General features: G+C 48.8%; 1 protein-coding gene across 1 annotated transcript in view; it reads left to right on the forward strand.

The window, feature by feature from the left end:
- F8 (coagulation factor VIII) overlaps window positions 1–24,027 on the forward strand; it is a 120,769-nt gene extending 96,742 nt beyond the window's left edge. The window contains exons 23-26 of the mRNA XM_045285497.1: window positions 10,367–10,511; window positions 10,813–10,961; window positions 11,820–11,996; window positions 22,211–24,027. Of these exons, the coding sequence (XP_045141432.1) occupies window positions 10,367–10,511; window positions 10,813–10,961; window positions 11,820–11,996; window positions 22,211–22,366 (627 nt within the window). The 3' untranslated portion in view covers window positions 22,367–24,027. The remainder of the gene's footprint in view (window positions 1–10,366; window positions 10,512–10,812; window positions 10,962–11,819; window positions 11,997–22,210) is intronic.
- Window positions 24,028–24,398: the final 371 nt, after the last annotated feature.

Here is a 24,398-nt window from a genome sequence, read left to right on the forward strand (position 1 = left end):
CTGATACCTCATCCATTCAACACCTCGTGATCACACAGGCTGGAGTGCTTCTTCCATGTGGGCTTTGTTGCTTCTCAGCTAGGTGGCCGCCTGTTTATCTTTGGGCCTTTAAGACCCCCAGACGCTATCTCTTTTGATAGCCGGGCATCATCAGCTTTCTTCACCCCATTTTCTATGTACCCTCTTTCTTTATAGGAGTAGACAGCGTTCTCTTTCTCCCATAGAGCTTCTGGTGGTTTCAAACTACCGATCTTATGGTGATCAGTCCAACACATAATCATTATGCTATTGGGGTTCCTTATGGTTTTATATTTAGGGTTGCTGAATTGACATTCCTACCATATTTCTCCAACTGTGCTCCCTTTCCTGTGAATTTATCACACCTGTTTCTCTAGATTATACACATGCCTAGATCCTAAACTCCATGTGTTTAATACTTACATATGTTTCATGAATTTATATATAAGGGTTTATTCTTCAGTGTCCCACAGTTCATGCACACGCATATCCATGCACACTCACTCATACTTGCTCCCATACATAGACCTGAGACAGCGCACAACTGCCCCTGGGCTTCTATGGCTGTACCTTTTGATGGGAGCAGAGTCGCATCTTTCTGCCAGGGCACTCTTGGAGATTTTGAAATGGTGCTCTTGTGGTCACTACGTTGGGTCCTGATAAAAGACTCAGAAGTTGGGAAAGCTGTTAGTCCAAAGATCATTGTCACCTGAGTGGTGATAAGAAATGTAGGATCTATTGTCACCAGGGTGACGATGACAGCGGCTCCTTGGGGTACTTGACTCCCTCCCATCTAGGCCGGCTCTGGCCCGTCTTGTCCCCAGGTCCATCTTGTCCACAATGTTTGCGGCAGCGGACTTTCTTTTCATGCCCCACAAAAGGAAAGCTTGGGGGTGCTTGGGAGAGCTGGCAGTATCGACTTGTGATCCCTAAATAATATCGGGGAAACAAGTGACCATCTGTGGCAGGTTGGAGTAGACTGGAAGTGACGAAAGTCACCAGCCATGCAGCCCAATGCTACTAACAGTACCAGAATGGAGTAGCCTGGAGGTGCTTGTGAAGACCATGGACTCTGAGACTCGGCCCTTTATTTGGGGGGCCCAGAGGAATATGAAGGAGTTCAAGGAGCACATTGTTGGTCTCTGTTAGCATCCCCACTGCAAAGCAAAGACTGGTCTACCAGTGGCGCCAGCTGCAGGCTGAAAAGAAGCTCCAGGAATACAATATTGGAGGACAGGCTATTCATTGGGTGAAAACGGGCTCCTCCTCAGCTTCAGCTCTCTTCATCTGGGGCATCTTCTGGGACAGGGGTCCTGGGGGCTCTGTTCATGACAGGGATGCCAACAGCTGTGTCAGGGTTGGAACCTTCGATCTTCCTCATGACAGCTCTACATGGACATTCACATCAACATGGAACAGGCCCTGATCCCGAGTGAGTCTCCGGTACGAACGGCTGGCGATGGCTCAGTACATGGTCAGGGACGTACAGACCTTGCTGTGTCAGACGGAAGTTTACGGAGGTGGAAGAGGTCAAGGAGCAGGCGCCGGCTCAGACCCCAGAGCTCACCCCTTCTGGTGGTCATCCATCCCCCTTCGGAGCCAACACCTGACCCAGAGACAAATGCAACACACCATCCTTCCCCTGCGGAATGCCACAAGGTGCTCCAAGAGCTGATCATCCCAGTCGCAGGAGTCTGTGCTGGCAGGACAACACCTTTGTGACACTGTCACCTGCCTTGCGTGCCCCCTCACCCCTGCCACGGTCACCCTCATGTGGCCCGGCCCATGTCCCACGACAACACCCCATGGAGTTCCAGATCCATGTCAGCACCACTGTGGCAATGATGGGGAACAGGACTCACCACCCCCAGACCATCCCCCCACCTGCTCTGCCAATGCGCAGGCACCTCCCCCTGGTCCGGGGCAGGCTTCCTTGATGGCTCCCTCCTCTACCACTGTTGAGCCCTCTCCTGAGGGGGCACCCCACTTGGTACCAGCTTTGCCACCCACCGCCAGCCGCCCTTATGGATGCCCTAGTCATGGCCAAACCCTGGGATAGCAGGTGCCAGGCTTGCCAACAACTCCTACCCGGGTGGTGATTACCCGGCCCACCCCTCCACTGGCTTGCTCTTCTCACCCTAAGGGACCACCGCCTCTCCCCTCCCCCTGTCCCACTCCCACCCCCACTCCCAGTCCCTGTGACTCGGCATGGTGTCGGGCCCTGGAGTGTGAGCAGCCTTGTAGGGCAGCTTGCCATCGAGCCTCCACCCCCACAACCCTCCTCGGCCCACCTTCAGCTCTCTCAGCTCCTGGGGAACCTCCTGGGGTCAACGGAGCCAGGGACAGAAGCGCCTGGCATGGCGTCCCCCACCATCGCCATAGGGATGCCTAGAGTCCCAGCCTTCCTCTAGGGCATGACTGACTTCTTGGGGTCAACTCAGATGGCCCTCTGCCACCCCCACCGCTATCCCCTACCCCAGAGCAGCAGACTACGCCCCCATTCCAGTCCCCTCCTGGAGGCGCAGGGAGTCCCAGAGGGCTGGGTCCTCAGAACCTGCCCCGGAGTTTTTCACCTCAGTGCTGCAGGGCATGCTGAGCCCCCTGCTGGGCTCTTGGGGAGCTACAGTAAGCAGCAGCAGAAGCTTTGCTGCCTTCATACAGCACCTCCATGGTTCCCACATCATTGAGCCTGGGGCGCATGGACTCTCGGATCATTTGGGGCTCTGCTCTCACTCCTGGGCCAGAACCTTGCTGTGCTGGGTGTGGTGACGCCGCTCCATGGACAGTGCCAGCACTACCTGATGGCCAGGAATCCACACCTGATCACATGCGAGCGGCAACCCACCAGCTGATCAACGGGCTGAACGATGCACGGGAGAGTTTTATCTCTGGTGCACCTTGAGCCCGGTGTGGACATCCTCCAGACAAACCTGGCCTTTCACCAAGAAGAGCCGTTTCACCGCCCTACTGCCTACATGCTGCATGGCACACACAGTGGATTCGGAGCCCATTTACTGAAGTCTTTTAACCAGGGCCTTTTTGAAATGCCTGCCCCTGAGCCCACACTGCCTGGGGGGACAGCAGATGGAGCTTGCCGCTGGAGAATTCTCCGCATGTCTCATAGGATGAATCCATCCTTAGTGAGCTGACCACTGGGGCGGGACTGAACACATGCATGAGGCCCCGACACTTCAGCAGGGTTGGTGATCCACTCCAGGATCTTACTGAGGAGCCAATGGAAGCTCAAGGAGCAGAGAGAATACCCATAAGCCCCAGGGCAAGCATACTTCACCAGCCCCGGGAACAACAGCAGGAGAAGCCAGGTCTCAAGGCCCACCCCCTGCTCCAGAGGGGGCAGGCTCCAAGATGAGCAGGATGGAGCTTCAGGTGACACAGAAACTTGAGCTGCTGCAGTACCCCCCAGAATGGGTCCCTATAATCCAGCAGGGCATTCAGAGCCAATGGAAGATGAAACCGTAGCCTCCCCTGACTAATGCCACCCTTGGCGGTGGTATGCCTGCCAAGAGATGCAAGACCATGAAGGGCGACGGCCCCCAGCTGAGGCTGCTGCAGCTCCAGTGTGATTTGCAAAAGCGACTGCAAGGGACCCCAACCACAGTACCAGGCCTTCGCTCATGATCCCTAGCTCTTTACTCTGCAAGCCCGCCTCATCTGGGGATCATTACCCCCTCTTCCTTCATACTCTTTAAGAAACGAAAGGTGGATTATCCCGGCAACACCACCAACAAAAGAAAGACAGGATCTCGGGCTTCAGCCTGGGCTCACCAGAATGTTCACAGCTCCCCACCTGCTTCCAGGGCATGTGAAGGTGTGAGTCTGGAGTTCTGTCAAAAATCACCTGCCCCACAATTAATCCTTGTGTCTTACTATTCTTGGTAGTTGACCCTGTAAAGATGAACTGAGGCACAAGACGATGAGAGGTAAATTGAGGCACAGGGAAATGAACAAAGATAGTTGACAGGACAAAGGGGGAGCTCCCAGGCAAAGCCCCATGGTCTAGCAAGTAGTCCAGGGGAATCGTGGGCTCTGGGGTTTGTAAAGGAAAGGGGGTGGGGAGGGGAGGTCCATGCTGCAGTAGCAAGGTTTATGGCCTAGGAGGTCAGCAGTAAGGTTTATGGCCCAGGATGCAGTTTATCAGCTCTGGTAGGCAGGGTGTCCGGTTATCAGGGAGTCAGGCATCCCTGTGCTGTTTCTCGGTCTCCTCATTCCAGGGGGCAACTGCTGACCTTTGGGGACGTGCTGGGAAGTGGGGCTCCCAACCTGCTTAAGCTTAGCCCAATCATTCCAGCCTTTTAGTGATAAAAAGGGGCATCGAGATCTGATCTGACTACTTCCTGCTGGTACAGGGCAAAGTGGGCAGGGCTATGGGCTGGAATGGTTTGGACCAGCATCAGCAGGCAGGGGGCTGTAAGGATGTCACAAGAGTTGGTTAACAGATTGGATGTGTCTTTCCTTCGTTCTTGAAGGAACTCAAAAAGACAGGGGCTAAAAGTAACAGCAAGCAAATCATTACTAGGGGTCTGATTAGGGGCATGACTTAAGATATAATGGGGTTTTGGAACCCGGGTGTGGTTACTGCGTTGCTTCAGCGGTGACTTCTGATCTTTTCGGCCATGGTTTTTAACACCTTGACATTTTGCTCAACAACTCCCGACTTATTAATATAGTAGCAACACTTTTTTAGAAACGTGCACACACCTTTCTTGTCAGCTGTTAACAGATCCAATGCATGACGGTTTTGAAGGGCTATCCGTGTCAGGGATGTAAGCCGTTGCTGCAAGGAGGAGAGAGACTCTGAGGTGGAGTCTCCGACCAGCTGGCGTTGTTTGTTATAGTCCTGCGGTTGCGGGAGCAGAACTAGTTCTTAAATTGTACAGCCATTTGAATCCTGTTTTTCATTCCTGGTGAGCTGTGGTACCATGGTAGCTGGGAGACAGGGGTGTGTGTAGAGCTATTATAACAGCACTCTTGTACTTACGCTGCAGGGAGGCTAGAGAGACCAAGGTGGATTAGGAAGTTTTGGTGTGGAAAACTTTTTAGATTTAGTTAAAGTTTTATTGCACCAAAATCTACACAGTTTCATTCTGTTACCCAAACAGAATTGGGTAACAGAATTGTTTGGGTAACAGTTATATCTGCAAATTTCATGCAGAGAAAAACCATGTACACGATTTGTTAAGTAACAGACTAGCTGTGGCTGGACGTTGGGCAGTAATGAGCTGCTCTGTCGCCTCTTTGTGTTACCAGGAAGCCATCAGCTTGATGTCCTTCATATTTCCCACACTGTAATCCTTCTCGTGCAATAGACACCTTCACTTTTTCTTTCTCATCAACTCGGCAAACAGCTCTCCGTAGTCTTTCAAGCTTCTTTCACACTCTGGTAGAGCCAGACATTTATAGTAAGTTATTCAACTCTTTTTCTGACTGTTTGCAACTTACTCTGACCTGAAACTTACTGTCTCCATCTACACTTAAACAATTACTAAATATGAAAATTGTATTAACTAAGTGTCAGCAAAGGGTTAAAGGTCTGGTGGGAGTTGCCTTTGCTGCCTCACTGAAGGCTGCTGAGACCACCCTTGGGAGTTTAATGGCTTAGCTCTAAGGGAGAAATTAGGGATTCAATGTTTGAGATTTTTACATAGCTAAGGAAGCAAAGTATTTGCTTCGTTGCAGTTGGTGGAATTGTAAAGAAAGAGTTTTTCAGATCTAGTATGGAAACCTGGGTAGGATTAGGGGGAATATGGGATAGAAGGGTGCAAGGGTTAAGGACTATGGGGTGGATGGGGACTACGGCTTCATTGATAAGATGTAAATCTTGCACTAAGCCATAGGAACCATCTGCTTTCTTAACAGGCAAGATAGGGGTGTTGCAGGGAGAATGGATGGGTATAAAAAGCTGATTAGCAAGGAGGCATTGAATGATAAGTTATAGGCCTTTTCGATGGGTGAGCAAAATTGGAACCTGGGGACAGGATGGGAAGGTGGAGAGGTCTTTAAGGTGGATAAGGATAGGTTGATGATGCTAGTGAAGATGGGCTGGGAAGTGCTTTATACTTAAGGTGGCCAGATTTAAAGCAGGACACCATTGGCCTGGGTGGGAGGGTGGGGGTTCTTGATTAAAAATTTGGTCTATATGGACCAAATAGACCGTTCCCTAGCTTGTCGTGCATTCTTTCCCAAAATCGTGACTTTTTTAAAACGCCAAAAATCAGGACTGTCCCGCCAAAAGCGGGATGTCTGATCACCTTATTTATCCTTCCGGGTTTACCCAGTGTGACAGCAGAGTCAAGGAGGGTGTGGGCGGGGAGTGGTGACGGAAAGTATTCACAAAAAGGGAGTTGGGGAAGGAGAGGTAAGTAGCAGGCAGTTCTACTGAAAGCTGACTCCTAGTTTAGAAAGTGCGGTGCAGGGTATGAAGGCATTACTAAAAAGGAGTGGCAAAGAGGGGAGCCCCCTATGTCTAAGAACCAAGGGGAAGTTATTAGGGATGTTGAGGGTTTGCCGTCTATTCCCATAACCATGACCGGGGAAGAAGTTGGGCCCTTGAAAGAGGTGAGGGCTAAAAAGGCAATTCCTGCATGTTCACCAAAAAGGAAACTGGCCTACTCGCTGTCTTGATATCACCCTGGGCTGTTGGGGGGTCACTGGGGTCGCAGAGTCTTTAGTCACTAGTCCCAGCAGTGCCAACGGCTGGTCGGGGTTCAGAGGGACAGTCTCTCCACCACTAGGGGCCAAGAGGTAGTCGATTTTCCAATGGCCTGCTGACCACACACTGGGCAAGGCTTACTGGGTGGACAGGGCTGTGGGCAGTGTTTAGTCCAGTGCGTTTCCCGGACACACTTGAAGCAAGGTCCTGGCAGCAGGCGGTGAAAGCTGTTCTTTCTGGCCGTTTTCTGACCCTTCCCTCTGGCCGGCTTCAGAGCAGCAGTCAAGGCTTCTGCCTTTTCCTCTTGGGCGTTAAAAACTTTAAATGCCCTGTTTACCAGGTCACAGATAGGGGTTTGAGGGCCATCCTCAGCCTTCTAGTTTAAATATCATGTTAAGTGAGGTTGTGAGTCTGAGTAAGACATCGGAACTCTTTGATAAAGGTGGTGGGGTCCTGTGAGAAAACACCCAGCCCGCTCTTTACAGGTGGCTATTGTTGGCCTTGGGAGACTGCAGGTATTGCCTCAGAGGAGGCTGAGCAGGGAGGGAGCCGGAAAGGGGGAGAGAGACTCCAGGGAGTCTGAGGGGTCTGGCTCCGGGGAATGGACTGGTGTCGGAGGCATAATCACCTCAGCTTTGGGGAGTTGAGAGGGTAGCGGAGGGAAGTGATAGTGAGGGGTACCCAGAACATGGAGGAGGCTTTATTGGGGGCACACACAAGGAGTCCGGGGGTTCAGAGAAAGATGAAGGGGAGTACTGTCAGGGGCCTGATTAAGAGAGTGTTTGGCTAAGAGAACTTGAGCAGGGTGACAGGTAGTAGAGAGGGGCGGGAGCGAAGAAAGAAAAAGACCTGGACATAAGGGACTTCAGACCACTGTGAGTTTGCTGACAAAAATTGTGGTTGCAGAGGATGTTAAAATTGAAAGTGCCATTTTCAGGCCAGTGGGACTCATTGCCCAATTGGTTTTGAGGTCAAACTTGGTTACAGAAAAGGACCAGGTGCTTAGGGCGGAGATCAGGACTCAAACCCAATTCAGTAGGGTTGGACAGGAGTCAGGGGATCCCCATGGTGTCTCAAACTGCAGGGGCTATGGGCAGAGGGAAGGGCATCCCATGGTCCCTGTCCACACCCGTCAATCAGGAAGCGGCCCAGTAACCCTGAGAGGTGCCCCTGTCAGAGTTAGGGACCCAGGAGAGAGTCCTGGACTCTCTGGAACAGGAAGGTTCCCTGGCACAGGCCTGAGGCTTTGTCCAGCAGACAGAGACCTTAGATCAGTGAGAGATGCAACAGGGGGCAGAGGAGGTGGAGGGAGGCCTGGCTTTTATGGCCAGTAAAATGGAGGTTGGTCAGAGGCCTTTGTTCAGGGTGAGAGAAAGGGGGAGGAGTAGAAGACTTTAGAAAAGGCACTGCAGAGCTGCAGACCCAAAGCACACAAATAAGTAGAAAAGGTTCAGAAATAACTTCTGCACCTTAATCCAGTCTGAAGGCACAGTGACTGCCAGGCCCAGTGCCAGGAGTCCTGTTAGAGGCACAAATCCCAGGAAGAAAACACAGAGATAAAGACAAAGGGCTGGGGACCACATGAGGTAAGATAGACACGAAAAACTGTCCTGATCGTTGCACCCCTTTTGGGAAAAGGCAGTTAATTCCAGCTCCTCTTAGTGAGTTTGCTGGTCCCCAGTGTCCAGAAAGAAAATCAAGACAAATGAGAGAGAACGAACATACACAGAGAGATACTGACCAGAGATCACTCATTCAGGCAGGCTTCCAGAGGTTCGAGAGAAGAGGGGTGGGCTACATCCCAGCCAAAGCAGGCCGGGACAGCATAGAGCCCCTTGCCCCTACCTCTCCTGGGCTTCAGCTCCAACTGTAAAGACGAACTGAGGCATAGGACGATGAGAGGTAAACTGAGGCACGGGGAGATGGATAAAGATAGTTGACAGGACAAAGGGAGAGCAGAAACAGAAATAGCTTTATTAGGGGGAAGCTCCCAGGCAAAGTCCCGTGGTCTAGCAAGTAGTTCAGGGGAATCGCGGGCTCCTGTTTGAGGTCTTGGGTTTTTAAAGGGAAGTGGGGAGAGGGAGATCCCTGCTGCAACAGCAAGGTTTATGGCCCAGGATGTCAGCAGTGAGGCTTATGGCCTAGGAGGTCAGTGGTAAGGTTTATGGCCCAGGATGCAGTTTATCAGCTCTGGCAGGCAGGGTGTCCGGTTATTAGGGAGTCAGGCATCCCTGGTGCTGTTTCTCGGTCTCCTCATTCCAGGGGGCAACTGCTGACCTTCAGGGACATGCAGGGAAGCAGGGGCTCCAGCCTGCTTAAGCTTAGCCCAATCAGACCTCTTCCACTCACTGGCCCTGAGTGCACTCTGACCCCTAGTGATCTGACAAGACAGGGGAGAGGTGCCCTTGTGGGCTTCCCTGACTATAACTCTGTACTGAAGCAGAGAGTCTCCACTTCCTCCCAGGGAGCAGCGTGGTGGTGGTGGGGGGTCAAACAGCTGGCTTAGTGGTTATCAGCCTAAAGTGTAACCTGCCGTATCACCAGGGCTCCTCACTTGGTTCTTTACAACAATCACACACAGCCCCACCACCAATTCCATTTCAACTCCTAAGAAGCCTATATTGCAGGATAGACCTGCTCCCTAGGGTTTCTGGGATGGTCCATCTTTATAGGAGCAGAAAGCCTCAACTTTCTCCAGGACCACCTGTTGAGTTTGAACCACCGACCTGGAGGTTATCAGTCCAATGCTTACCCCAGTGCCACCAGGGCTCCCTCAAGTATGTTAGGATGTACACATACTAGCCCGAAGGTCGAGCAATGCACAAAGCCTAGGTCAACTGAAGGTCTGACTGCAAACACCTTGATGGGCGATGTGGCTCCCTGAGGAGAGGGCAGTCTGAGCCACTGGCAGTCCAGAATTTGCATCGTGAACTATCCAGTCTCTGCAAGCACCATCTCTCAGGGGCCCCCAGGGCAGGCAGTACAGGAGAAAGGGGTCCAAGCAACCTTCGGTGGCTGTGGAAGGGTGATGAGCAGGTAGGACCTGCCTGCCACACAGACTGATGGGGCTGAGGTACCTGCCTGCCCACCTGGCCCAAAGCTGTCATGTGGAAGCCCCTTTCTGGAGTAGGTCATGGAGGCATGGAATGACGTCTCCAGGGAGCCCGTTGTCCTCGGACTCAAGAGGTGCCATGTCTCTAGCAACTTGAAAGATGAGGATGACACCCTGCCAGGAGGTGCTGAAAGTGTGGCTGAGAGTAACTGAAGGAAACAGCAAGCATAAGGAACGGTGCCTGCAGGGTAAACGTAGAAAAGGGCTGTGGGACACAGACCAACCCCACCTGAGTGAGGTCACACACGACCGGGACACCTGGGCTCCAGAAAGATGGTCCAAGAAGAAATTGCTTCTGTTCCATTTCTTGGTGTGGGGAGTCCTCTGCGTTCCCATCCCAACTCCAAACTCAGCGCCACTGAGTTGATTCCCTGCACTCATGGACCAGGCTGCGTAGAAATGTTCTTTGGGAAAAATGAGATGCTAGTGTCATGACAAAATTACAACCTATGGGCTCCGTGACAGCCGATGGCTTTTCAGTAGAGAAAGGAGATGAACGTGGAAGAGGGAAGATAAAATACACGATGCTGTTTCATTTCTCTTTCTTGGCTGTGTGTCATCCTAAGGTCTTCTTTGGTAATGTGGATGGGTCTGGCGTCAAGCACAACACTTTCAACCCTCCAATGATCGCTCAGTACATCCGCCTGCACCCCACCTACCATAGCATCCGCAGCACTCTTCGCATGGAGCTGATGGGCTGTGACTTAAACAGTGAGTGTCACACCTTATAATAGCCTTCCCTTTCCCCACGGTACATACGGCACCCGTTTGCCCAGGACTAAGGGGTGTCCCAAGACCCAGGAAACATCAGTGTTGAAGCCAGGAATGTTCTGGGTAAGCCAACTATTTGCTCATCCTAACCATGGGATCCCCGGGGTCAGCCACCTGCTGCATAACTATTAATGAGGCAGCGAGAATCGGGCAGGGCTGAGCTCAAACAGGGGGCCCGTTCACAAAACAGAGTGCTGCCAACCACCCTGTGTGGTGAGTGGAGGCCTTTCATTTCTTTGAGGTTGTAGCATGCCGCTGGGAATGGAGAGTCGAGCAATATCCGATGGACAGATTACTGCCTCCTCTCACTTCACCAGTCCGTTTGCCACCTGGTCTCCCTCGCAAGCCCGGCTTCACCTCCAGGGCAGGACCAATGCCTGGAGACCACAGGTAAGAGTCCAAAGCAAGGGGCTATTTTACTTCCTTAGAGCAGGGAGTCACACTTGGGGAGGGATAGGGAACGTCCCTAACCGTCTCTTCAAAGACATTTCCATCAGCCTGTTTTCAGAGTGTCAAAGAAGACTCTAAGCAGAACACTTGACAGACTTCTCTTAAAGGAATACTGTGATTTCACACAGCCTTCACTGGGGAAATGACCCTTCACGAAACCTTTTGGAAGAAGATCCTCTATCTCCAGTAGTGGGCTAAGAGGCATCAAAGATTTGGAGGAGTTGAAGTTCAGCTGTGTGGAGAAATCTCAAACTTTCTTGGCTTTCCGGTGCCACACAGGAGAAGCTCGCAACCATGTGCAGTGTGTTGGGCACAGTTCTCTCCCAGAACCACGCTGTTGTGCTGTTCAGTCACTGGGCAGCGTTTTGAGATGAATGGAGCTAATTGGCTCCCCTCCTCCAGAGACCGACTTTGAACAAAACAGGCAGGTGGTCATATCCTTCACATTGCCAAACTGTCTACACTCTAGTCATCACGATTGATTTTTTTTTTTTGCTTAGTGGAAAGGAGCTTCAAAAAAAGTGTGGAACAATTCCATTATCTTTTCATTCTATTTTCCATGAGGGTTTGGAAGCTCCTGCAGATGTGGCGCGTCTATTCATTCAGAATACATTTGTGGCTGAAGCTGGAGGGATAGAAATGAGTCAGGCAAAACTCCTGCCCTCAAGTTCCTTAGTGTCTAGTGGGGCTAACTGACTAAGAAGCAGGCAATTAAAGTGCAGAATGGTAAGTGCTGGGCTAGAGTTAAGAAGAAGAGACTGAGGGTCAGCAAACTGTGACCAACACTCACTTCTGCAGGTGAATAATGCGCAAGAGTGGCTGCAAGTGGACTTCCGGAAGACAGTGAAGGTCACGGGCATTATCACCCAGGGTGCCAAAGCTCTCCTTACCAGCATGTATGTCAGGGAGTTCCACATCGCCAGCAGTCAAGATGGCCAGCACTGGACCCCCTTTCCTCAGGAGGGCAAGGTCAAGGTATGCTATCCCCTCTCTTAGAGCTTCACATCCAGCAACATATGAAGGAACAGTTGACCAAATGTGCAGGGTCATTGTTTCTGAGTACTTGTGGTCATACAACCCCATGAATGGCCTTTGGGGAGGACACAGTGACTCTAAACACGAAGGTAGCATCCCAGGAAAAGGTCAGAGTGGGGCCATCCATGAACGGGATGGATGTTGATGCTGTAATAAAATTGCACCCAAAATCGATGAATCACATGTCGCTTTATATAAAAGCCTTTATTAAACGGCTGGTTTGAGAGGGAACTATCACCCTGAAAAACAGTCTTGACCTAAGACAAATAGAGTACAGGGTTTTATCGTCATTTAAAGGAGAGGTTGGCTCAAAATCAGGCTGTCGGAGTATGGGGGGGTGCACAGCTGCAGGGGATCCTTCAGAGTATAAAATAGTTTATATTTTTTGCTCATTGGGCAGGCAGAGTCTGGAGACATCTCAAGAGAATCAAGGTCTGTCAGGAAAGCAGTGGGGGAAGGGGGAGCTACCTGCTAGCAGTGGACTTGAAGGCCGTTCCACAGAAAATGAAGCAATTCATGCCAAGCTGGGCTGCGACAGGATTATCCAGGATGATGCTCAGCTCTTCATCGGCAAAGCCTCCTTGACCTTTGGCTTTTGTAAACCAGTCTTCATTCTTGGTCTGCATTTGTTGGCGTGTTAGATTCCTAGTGCTGGCATTACAAGAAATATCAAAAGTAGGTGGCTTTAAAGGACAGAAATGCATTTCCCCAGAGTGATGGAGGTTAAAAGTTCAAAATCAGGGCATCAACTCTAGGAGAATGCCCTTCACTGTTGCTTTCCACTCTCGTCGCCGCAGTCACATGGGGCTTATCGATGCACCTGCCTCCATCTTTACCTGTGTGTGTGTCTGTGTTTTGTCTGCTCTCTTTCTAAGACATTGCTCCCCTCTTATGCGATATGACCTTATTCACACACGAAAGAAAACCCCTGTGTCTAAACATGGACAGTGGTTAGGACTTCAACATGACTTTCTCAAGGATACAATTGAATCCAGATTGTTGTTGTTGTTACAGTAGACAGACAGTACCTTAACAACAGCCACGGGGTCCATCCAGCTCGTTGAGGGCCTTCCTCTTGTTTGCTGCCCCTCCACTTGACCGAGCATGGCGTCCTTCTCCAGGGACTGGTCTCTTCTGAGAGCCTGGCCAAAATATGAAAGATGAAGTCTCACCATCTTTGCCTCTAAGGAGCACTCTGGCTGTACTTCTTCCAAGACACGTGTATTTGTTCTCCATATCAGCGTGGAAAGTCAACATACTGTGCTGATTGGAAACTATGACAGAAAACTGCGCTCTCCTAAGTAATGGCCTTTATTTCTCTTTGTCGCTTTTAAAGTTATTACTATTATTTTGGTGAAATGTCGGTAATAATGCTTAGACTAATTCAACAGTATGTACTTAATCAGTACAGTGACATTGATTACGTTCTTCAAGCTCTGCGGTCATTCTCACACCTTTCCCAAAATATCCTGTCCACAGTACCTTCACAGCAGACAGACAGTACCTTAACAACAGACAGTACCTTAACAGACAGTACCTTAACAACAGATAGTACCTTAACAACAGACAGTACTTTAACAACAGACGGTGCCTTAACAATAGACAGTACCTTACACTCACTGCCCCTCAAGCTTCTCATCTAACCGTTCATGTCACTGTTGTCAATTACATCATCTGCAGACAATTCTCTAAAAGTGTACAATACTTGAGGCAGACATGTTTCACCAGCTAAGCTAAACTATTATTTGGTTTTAGGAAGATTTGGGGGTTATTTTTGGTTTAGGTTTAAAGATTGTGTCAGGGCAATGATTTCAGAGGTTTCCCTAGTGCCTAGATAAGGCTTCAGGGCATCTGGAGTCCGTGAAAAGTTAAAATTCTGTTCCACATCCCTGTCCCGCTTTGTTCAAAAATGTTCCATCATGATAGTCAAGCACCGTCTCACTGCTCTGGTCTCGATGGAAGGGAGGCCATTGTTGGTGTAGGCAGTAAGCTCTGCCTTCCCATTCTTCCTGATTCCTGATCTGCTTCTTCCTTTACTGCTACTCTCGAAGAAAGGCCAAGTACTGTACCCTGCAGGACCGTGAACCTCCCAACCCAGACTACAAATTCCTGGAGGCATTTGGTTGTCCAGAGAAAACCTCAGGAGCTCCCCTTTTATTGTTGTTGCTGTAAAGAGAGAACACAGTGCAACCTTTTTCAGGTGTACAACTTCGAGATCGAATGACATTGATTAGGTTGCTCAACCACCACCCTTAATTTATGCCAAATCCCCATCACCATAAACAGAAGCAATAGCTCATCTCCATCCTGTTTTGTAGCTTCCATTTCACCCACTTCCCTAGCCCAGCCTTTTACCACTTGCCCCTCTTCCTGTTAAGCGACGATCACACAGCATGCTAGGCTTCTTTTCTGTCTCGCACCACGCTTGTATGCATCCTGCTTCTTCCACCTAGATATTTTCCCAGCTACCTCCACTGTCTCTTTCACCAAGACTCACATAAGCACTTGTTTATCTGCCAAGAAAAACTCCCTGATCCCTCAAGCCTGGACTAAAAGCTGTCTCTGGAAGTTTGGTAGATGCAGATGTTCTAAAGGAAATTTTCACTTTCAAAAGGCTCCACAGCTGACAGGCTATTCTGTTACGATGTCACTGCATTCATATAAGAAAAGGCCCGTTTCCAGCCTCTTCCCCTCCCACGGCAAATGAGAGTAATGAACAACCACCAAAACCCCACGAGCTTTCAATGAAAGTTAAAGAAGCAAATGAACCCAGAACAGGGAACGATGGGACATGAGCAAATGTAAAAAGTAGGACCTTTCCTGAAGAAGCAGCCCTAGTGGTGTGTAGGCAATGCCAACCACAAGGTCAGCAGTTTCAGCCCACCCGCTGCTCCTCAGGACAAAGTCGAGGGTGTCTATCCCATAAAGATTTACCGCGTCAGAAACCCAAAGCGGCAGTTCTACCTTGTTCTACAGGGAGGTTGTGAGTCAAAGCTGACTCTATGCCCAGTGAATTTCCCAGGAAAAAACCCAACAGCCTTTAATAGTATTGATAACTCAACTGGAGACATCTGAAAGCGGAAATGCCGGAAGGGAGCCAAAGTGGGTGCGGATTAGTAGCACACTCTGTCTGCCCTATTGAACTGCCTCTCAAATCTGAAGTAGAGGCAAGAAGCCCCACTTTAGACCTCCAGCATTTCCACATCCTAATAGCAAAGAAATATGAGATCATCACGTCAGTACACATGGAAGAAAATAAACCTTTGAGCACAAATGACCAATGCACATTTTGGATCCGAAGTACATCAACTTATCAGAAAGATTACATCAAATCATTATGCACACTTAAACACAGAAACACCCAATAAAGGGTGGAATATCCAAAATTATTAAGCACATTTGAGAAAAAGATCTTTTAGAAATGACAAATATAATTGTTAAAGTTTAAAAATCAAGGAGTGATTGAAATAATAGACTATGCACAGCTAGAGAGAAATGTGATCAATTGGAAGCTAGCTGAAAAAAATGACCCATAATGTAACACAAAAGATGGAAAATATGAGGTAGCAATTAAGAGACCCAGGAAATGTTAGCAGAAGTGAAGGAGAAGGACCAGTGGGGAGGAGCAACGTACGAAGTGTCCAGAACCAGTGAAAAGTAGCAATGCAGAGATGCAAGGAGTCAGGCATCTCCTGTTCAAGATGAAGACAGAAGAAGTCGATAACTAGTCCCTTTATAATGGAGTGGCAGAAAATCAAAAGAAAAAAAATGTTGACACTAAAATCTACACTAAAAAAACCCTCACTGCCATCTAGTCAGTTCAGACTCACAGTGACCCTATCGGATGGGACAGAACTGCCCCTGTGGTTTCGGAGACATTTATGGGGGTACACGTGGTAGGTGTGGTACGTGTACATGAGGCTATATGGTGTGAGGTGTGTTTGTGAGTATGTGGTGTGTGTGATATGTATGTGTGGTGTGAGTTGTATGTATGCATGGTGTGAAGTGTGTTGTGTACATGTATGAGGCATGTGTGGTGTATTTGTGGTATATGTGGTGTGAGATATGCAGTATGAGGTCTATCTGTGTGATGTGACTGATGTAAGTGTGTGGTACATGTATAGGTGGTATGAGGTGTGTATGTGTGTGGTGTAGATGCGGTCTGAAGTATCTATGTGGTGTGAGCTGTATATGTAGTATGAGATGTGTGTGTTCTGAGTTATATGCAGGTGTGTTATGTGTGTGGTGTATATGTGGCTGGGGGTTTGTAGGTAGAATGAAGTGTACATGTGTGTGCTATGAAGCATGTGTAGGCATGTGGTATATATGTAGTATGAGGTGTGTATGTTTGTAAATGAAGACAGTCTACAGACTGTCCACCCCTGTCACAGCAGAGACCACCCCTGGGTGCTCTCTCCACCCGCACAGCATCCCGCTCTTGCAGAGCCCTCCCCACATAGCGGGGAAAGATCACCACACACAGCCCCAAGTCTCTGGGCTGACGAGGGACAGCAGGTGCGTGGTCAGCTTCACAGGCCATGACCCTGGGGGCCCCTTGAGACTCAGCTGCCCGCAGCACTGGGGAGCCTCCACCCACACCTGTCATCTTGTGGGATGACTACTGACCCACCACCCAGGACTCCATTCCATCTCTGAGCGCCTCTGTAGGGCAGAGGCGAACTGCCCCTGGGGATTCCCAAAGCTTCTGCTGCTTAGTGGGGAAGGCGGCCTCACCTTCTTTCCTGGGAGCAGCGGGTGGGTTTGAACCTCCAGCCTTGAAGTTAGCAGCCCCACTCTTAACCCACAGGGCCACCAGGATTCCTTGGAATTCTTAATAATATCCATCTACGCTCAACAAGAGGGCCTTGGTTTGGACAATGGGGATATCACTACTAATCTGTTTCCCCCATTGCTAATTCCAGCGGGGACAGCATGTAAGCACTGGGCTGTGACCTGGGAGGCACCAATAGCCCTTCACATGTAACTAACCAACACTGTGAGGCATCCACGGGTCTCCTGACCTCTCTGAACCCCATGGAGCCAGCACTCCAAAGAGGCTTCCAGACTGGGAGGAGATGCAGAATGCAAGTCAACATCATGAAAGGCAGCAGGCCTACTGCTTGGATAGAGACGGGCAGAACCCTGAGAACAAGCCTGCAGTGATCCTTCGGGTCTGAAAATGCTTCAGTCTTTAGCCCAACAATGGGCAGGCCTGTCAGGGTAACACTAGGGTCACACAGCTAGGGTCACACAGCTAGGGTCACAGAGTAACCCAACGGTATAACCCTGGGGCGGCACAAACACCTCAAACCCACGCGAGGTCAAGGGTAGCATTCTCCCTCTGGGTCTATTTTAGTTTGTCCAACTCTTCCATGTTTCCTGCTCTCTCTCGATGGAAGAGCTATCTGTCTGCTTTGCTTTGTTTCTTCTTGTTGGTTTTTATTTGTTTTGAAAAATGTTTCTCTGTCTATGAAACCTGGGATAGGTAAGTCTATAGACACAGTGCCCGGATGAATGGTTCCTTGGGGGTGGGGGCTGGCAGGGGAAGTTATGGGGGAGTGGGGAGCTAATAGGGACGAGAACAAGAATGAAGAAAGCGTTCTAAGGTGGGTCATGGTGATTTGCACAGTCTCACTTAATTGGACATGTTGTCAGGAGAAACCAGCCCCTGGAGATGGACATCATGCTTGGTAAAGCAGAGGGGGCAGCAAATAAGAGGAAGGCCCTTAAGAGGATGGATGGACACAGTGGCTGCACACACACACACACACAAATATAGCTTCTATACAAAAAATAGTTTATGAAATCCACTAAAGAAACAAATAATGCAATAACAAACACGCTGGGAAGGGGAGACAAACTGACTTCCAAAATGACCACACTGCAATCTTCCAAATGCTGATTTGTCAACAACAAAACCCCCAAACAGTCCAAGAAACAATGTTCTGTTCATTCATAGGGGAAAGGGAAATGAACAGAAAATGTTCCTGACTACTTGACCTGTTGGGGGGTGTCTTTTTATTGTGAACTGGATAAAGGTTCACAGAGTAAATCAGCTTCCCACTGAACGATTCATACATGTCATTGATTGCAATCCCCGTAATACAACATCACTTATCCCACCTCCTACTTTTGTTTTCAATTTCCACTCCTTCTTTCTTCCTAACCTTCCTGAGTTGTGTCCTTGGGTAAATGCCACCCACTTGGTATCCACTCTAAGACTCAGTGCCTGCTTCCCTAGTGTTGTCGCTCCCCTAGAGACCTGTCTAGTGTTTAGCTGAAAGCTGACCTATGGGCTGAGTTCATTTCCATATCGGAAGAGTGACTCGGAGCCCTAATCTTTGAGCACCACCAGTCTCGATCCAATCAGCAAGCCTAAGCTTTTTGATGAGTTTGAGTTTTGTTCCACATTTTCTCCCACTCTGTCCAGAACCTTCTAATGTCATCTCTTTGAGAGCAGTTGGTGTCTGAGGCATGGAGGTGGTGTTTGCGTGGCCCCTTGGTCCAGTGGCCCGTATCCAGATGGCTCTTCTTTCTTCTGGCCTGGGAGAGACCAATAGTTGTACCTTAGATTGCTGGTCACGAGCGTTAAAGACCCCTGTGTCTTGTAGAACATTGCTTGTGTGGACTAAGTTATGCCAACTGACCATGGTGTCCCCCAAGACAATAGCCCTGAGTCCCTAAGCCCTGTCACTCATTCCCTCAAGGTATTTGCTTACAGCTAAGAAGTTTTCATAACTTTGTTTCACCACATTCATGGATATATTTGCAACACAGGTAAATGCACATGTAGAAATCACCTCTGTCAGACATAGATATTTGTGAGTATCGTCTCACTCTCCCTCCCACACCTGTGCAGGTGACAGGTCTGTCCGTATCCATGCATCTACTTGTCAGGCACCATCGTTACAGGCCTGTGTAGCTAACAGTATTTACTTACCTTTATCGCCTGTGACGCTTGGGGCGTCTTCTTCTGCCTCCAACTGCAACCTTCATAGTGTGGGCGGAGCCAAGCTTTGGAGGACCTCCCTTTGCTGACAATGAGAAGCAGCTGCAGGTCTCTATTAATAACCAGAACATGGAATATATGAAGAATTACTCTAGGAAAATTGGAAATTGTAAGAAATTAAATGGAACAGCCAAAGATAGATATTCTAAGCATTAGCGTGAGCTGCAATGGCCCGGTTTTGGTCATTTTGAGGCTACTGTGTTGAGAATGATAAGTTGAAAAGGAATGGCACCTGACAACAACAACGTGTGCATGCCAAAGCTGGGTAATGAATGGATGCATTTGAATTGTAGCAGAAGACACTTCACCAGTTATCCATTGCTGCCTGACAAACTACCGGGAATCATGCTCGCAGTTTTATAGACCAGCAAATCAGAGGCTGGTGTACGCAGCACCAATGAGGGTAGTGGGTCCACTTCTTAGTTTTTATTCATAAAAAAGATTTGATAAGTTTGATGAATACAAAATCGAGACACAAAAGTATTTTATTTCAATGTACCAGAAACAAATCATTGGAAAATGATATTGTAAAAGATAATGCCATTTTAAATAAACCTGAACATCTCCACGTGGAGATAAAACCACCCATGGCTTACCCACTGAAGCAGGAGACATGAATACTACACATTTTAATCGACGTTGAAATAAGAAATCAAAACCCAAAGCTAGAAGATCCAGCGGCTGAGCTCACCCTCCAGAGAGTCAGGAGGCCCTGTGTGGAGAATCCACATTGGCTTCCGGGGGAGTTGAAAGTACTCCTACATGGGACTAGAGGAGCCAGCTGAGGAAAGGCACTGCTACTCTGAAGGAAGATACCTTGGTGAGGAATGAAAGAAGAAAACAAATGGGGAGATGAAGTGTCCTATAGAAACAAAAAGAATCACAAATTCACCTGACACACTCACATAAATCTCTTCCTGCCCTATTAAGAAAATGCATTTCACTTTATAAACAGCAGAGGGTGCACTTGTGTCAAGAAACTTGGTAAAGCACCCAACCCTCCCATCATGGATCATTGCTGGACAAGACAATGTAGGAGATTTTCTAATATAATCCAGCAACTTCCCCATACATATATACTCCAGAGAAAGGAAAATACACGCCCACCCCAAAATGTGTTTCCATGGGTGTATAGCAACCTTATTCACAGCTGCCACAAAGGGTTGGGGGCGGGGGGACTGCGTGCCTCTCAACAGATGAAGGGATAAGCAAGATGTGTTCTATTCATACATTCAGATGATGGATTATTACTTGCCCTTGAGAAATAAAGTTCGAATACCCGCCATGGCATCGATGGCCCTTGAAAATACTCTGAGGAGTGCAGGAAGTTAGTCACAAAAGAACCGATATTGTGCGATTCCTCTGACGTGGAATAGCTACAGTGTAGGCAAACAGCCAAGGGCTCAAGCAGAAAGCAAATGTTTTGAGAAGGATGATGGCAACAAATGTACAAATGTGCTTGACACAATGGATAGATGGATTGAGATAAGAGTTGCACGAGTCCCCAATAAAATGATTAAAAAAATAAAAAAGAGGAGCTGATACCAAGGGTACAAGTACAAAGAAAATGTTTGGAAATGATGGTGGCAACATATGTATCATTGTGCTTGATACAATGGATGGATGGATTGTTGTAAGAGCTGTAAGAGCCCCCAATAAGATGATTCATTTTTTTTAAAAAGTAGGCAAATGGAACTGAAATTCATTAGTGATGGACCCGGATGGGAGGAAGAAGGGGGGGGGGCGGGGAGCCCGTGCTTATGAGTCCCAGGTGACGGTTATACAATATGAGGAGTGTAATGAACAGAAAATGGCAGGTGAGGTAGATGGTATTTTGTTCTTGATAGTTTACTCCTGCCTCCCTTGTCAGTCCCATTGGTATTGAGCTTGGCCCTGTGACTTAGTTGGACCAGGGAAATGTGAACCCACATGACTTACATCTCTTATCAACAGAAATTGTCTATGCAATTGCGTGCTTTGATGTTCTTATGCTTCTGCCATAAGTGAAAAATGACCAAACCCGCCCTGACTGTCCTGCAGCCTGGCCCTTGGCCTGAGAAGGCGTCCAGAGCCCTCTTGTAGCTTGAGCAACAAATACACATCCAAAAGAAAACCAAAACAAGAGTGTCCGTGGTAAGGGATTGACCAGATTGTGAGGAGGTTCTCAGCCACAGCAAAAGCGGATTCCTACAGCAGATGACAGAAGCAAAAAGCTACTACCTGGAAGCTGAACTGCTCAAACACTTGGAGGGGGCGGGCGGGGTGGGGTGTGTTTAAGGGGCGAGACTGTCTTGAGATGTGGGAGAGCCAGAAGCTAAAGAAGGGGTAGGAGCAGAAAACCCCTGGGGGCTCTGAGAATCTAACTCTTTCTGGGAGCAGAAAGCCCCGTCTTTCTCTCACTGAGCAGCTAGCGGTTTGGGACTGCTCACTTGGAGGCTCCGAGCCCAACGCATCACCACTACACCACCGGGGCTCCCTGTTCAAAGCACAGGCTCTGATCGTCTGATCGGACAGCACCTGTGCACACGATTCCAGCTTTCTGGAGACTTTTGCAAATTCTTTCCGTTTTGCCTGAATGTCTGCTGTAGGAATCCACAAACATCCCAAGTGTTGAGAGGTGCTTGAGTGACATCTTTGAACACACCCTTTCCTTTTCCCCAACTGTCCCTTGTGCTCCCTTCTCTCTTCCTGCTCAACCCCCTGGGCCACGGCACACATGCTAGGTGGCTTTTGATGTCCTTGGAAGACGCTGTGGGTGCGAGCGGCAACAGAACGGGCCTGTGTCCTGACCGTGGCTAGCCTGCACTGGGGGGAGCTGGGCACAGCATTCACGGACACTGGATTTTGGGGAGGTGGGTGAGAAGATTGTAGAGGGAAGACTTGGCTGGCGCTCTTCATCCTTTCCCGGTCCCAGATGTGTCTGACGTGCCACCTTGTAGGATGCATGCCTGAATGAGGGGGAGCAATGTCTACCCAACTGGAAATTTCCAAACCACTAGGACTTTGGAGTGGCAATTCTGATGGCTGCCAACGTGGAGAGGCCGCGCTGAGGGAGGAGACTGGCAGAGAAGGAGTCCAGTAAAGTTGAGGATAGATCTTTTTTCTTCTGTCAGGCAACTAATAAGTGCTATCTTCTCTCTTTCAGGTTTTTCAGGGAAATCAGGACTCTTTCACACCGGTGGTAAACTCTTTAGACCCACCACTAGTGACGTCCTACCTGAGAATTTACCCGAAGAAATGGATGCACCACATTGCCCTGCGGCTGGAGGTTCTGGGCTGCCAATCCCAACAGCACTACTGAGGGCAGTGCTGTGGCCTCTGGTGGTTCCCAAGCTCTGCTTCCCAGTCCAGGCCCTCCTGGGAGGGGGAGGGGGACGCTGGGGGCCCTCCAGGCAAGACGGCAAGCACTCTCTCAGCCAGCGCAGCTGTTTGGGGGAGAAACGCCTTTCTGCTGTAAGCACTTCGGAAACAGCTCCAAACATTTCATCTAAAACGCTCGCTTATTTATTATCCGAGTCAGGCACGGGACATTGCAACACCTGCAGGACAGGAAGTGAACTGTCCTTATGTCCTTCCAGCAAAAGAAAGCAAACACCCAAAGTACACGTTGTCTGGACACAGTGCCTTCTAAATGGGGGGCTTTCTTTTCACGTGTGTTGGGCTGACAGCAGCACAGCCTTGACATGAAAAGACAAGCGAGTCGTCTGTCCAGCTGTAATATAGAGACCATGTGAGAACCTCCTGGTAATGAACTTGTTATTCCCTTTGGGATGTTGTTAGTGTACAGTCTGACGTCAAAAGGTCATGTGCTTCAACAGAAATGATATACACTCAGAGTTTAAAGGGGGGGATGGTCTTAAAGGAGTTCTGTTTAATTTCATGTAGTAGAACTAATGAAGCTACTTGGTCTTAATTCTAAGCAACAAAAATATAGATGTATTGGGAACCTTGACATACAGTGACCATGTGACGGCCAGGAAAGGTCATGATGCTCATAGACTTCTAAAGGACAGACTTCTAATCGTTCTGGGAAAACTGACAAGAACCCATTGCTCTCTGGGATAAACTCACTGCCAACAAGTCAATTCCGACTCACAGCGACCCTATGGGACACAGGAGAAGTGCCCCTGTGGGCTTCTGAGATGGGCCCAATGTACTGGAGCAGAAAGGCCAGCAGCTGGAGAGCGCGAACCTCTGACCCTGTAGTTAACAGTTCAGTCCATAGCCCACTGCCCCACGAAGGCTCCTTAATCCAGGAGAGTAGCTTCCAATACTATAATTCTAACACTGCAAAAATAAATGTTAAAAAGACACAACAAAAGTTCAGCAAAGGCAACGCTTTCTATTCAGGCAAGTGCAGTGTCTAACCTAGACAGTAAAAACATCGAGGAGTCAGAAGAAAACTGAGCAAGGGGATAAAAGAGAAAACACGGCAGTCTGCTACAGCAACCACACCTGAGGAACCGTCACTAGGTTTGGGAAGGGTTCACTGTTCCTGAGAAGGCTCGAGCGGGTGAAGGGGTTGGAAGGTGCATCCCAAGTTGGCCAGCCAAGGCCATTGAAAAACAAGAGTTCTTAGTGTAATCGAAGATTTATCCTGCTCTCAGATAAGGCAAGAGAAATACTGCTTTTGTTTTCTGCCCCCTCCACCCACATATTACCTAGTAAGACCTGACCTCATCAAATACTGTGACTCCGCTGTCACCAGAGGGTTGCTTAAGTCCTGTGAGCTTCTGTAAAGTTCGAGGCTAACTTACAGAAATCAATACGTTGATTTGTTTTATAACTCAGCGGCAAAGGTTAACGGTGTGTTTTGGGTGGTTGGTTGTTTTCTTTTTCTGGTAAAAGATTAACCAGCAATCTTGTTTTGGCACTCTTTTCTCATGGATTCTATAAATCTCCATTTCTCAAATTCTTTTGTCTTCTTTCTGATTTCCTCAATAAAATACTGATGTGTACAAACACGTGCCTTTGTTTAAGACGAATGCACTCACATTTGAAATTAAAAAGTGAACAATGGTATTTTACAACCAAACCGAGGCACGGCACTAACAGGATGGAGTTTTCAGAAATCTCCACCATTTTTATCATGCTGGTTGAGTTAATTATAAGATCACTAAGGTCAATAGTCTTGGCAGGGTGCGAGGGAGGAACTATCAAGGTCAATTGTCATAACATCGTCCACAAAGGTAATGTTCTACGTCGAACTTTGGTGAGTAGGCACTGATCTCTCTCATGCCAGAGGAAAGGAGAATGATGAAAATCGAAACCCATATGGAAGCACTCGGTCTCGCGGACTCACGGGCCGTGCACACCTGAGCCTCCACAAGTCT

The sequence above is a fragment of the Echinops telfairi genome, unplaced genomic scaffold (genome assembly GCF_000313985.2).
Source record: "Echinops telfairi isolate 266 unplaced genomic scaffold, ASM31398v2 ScPeMD7_7472;HRSCAF=8510, whole genome shotgun sequence".
In the NCBI taxonomy this organism is placed as follows: Eukaryota; Metazoa; Chordata; class Mammalia; order Afrosoricida; family Tenrecidae; genus Echinops; species Echinops telfairi.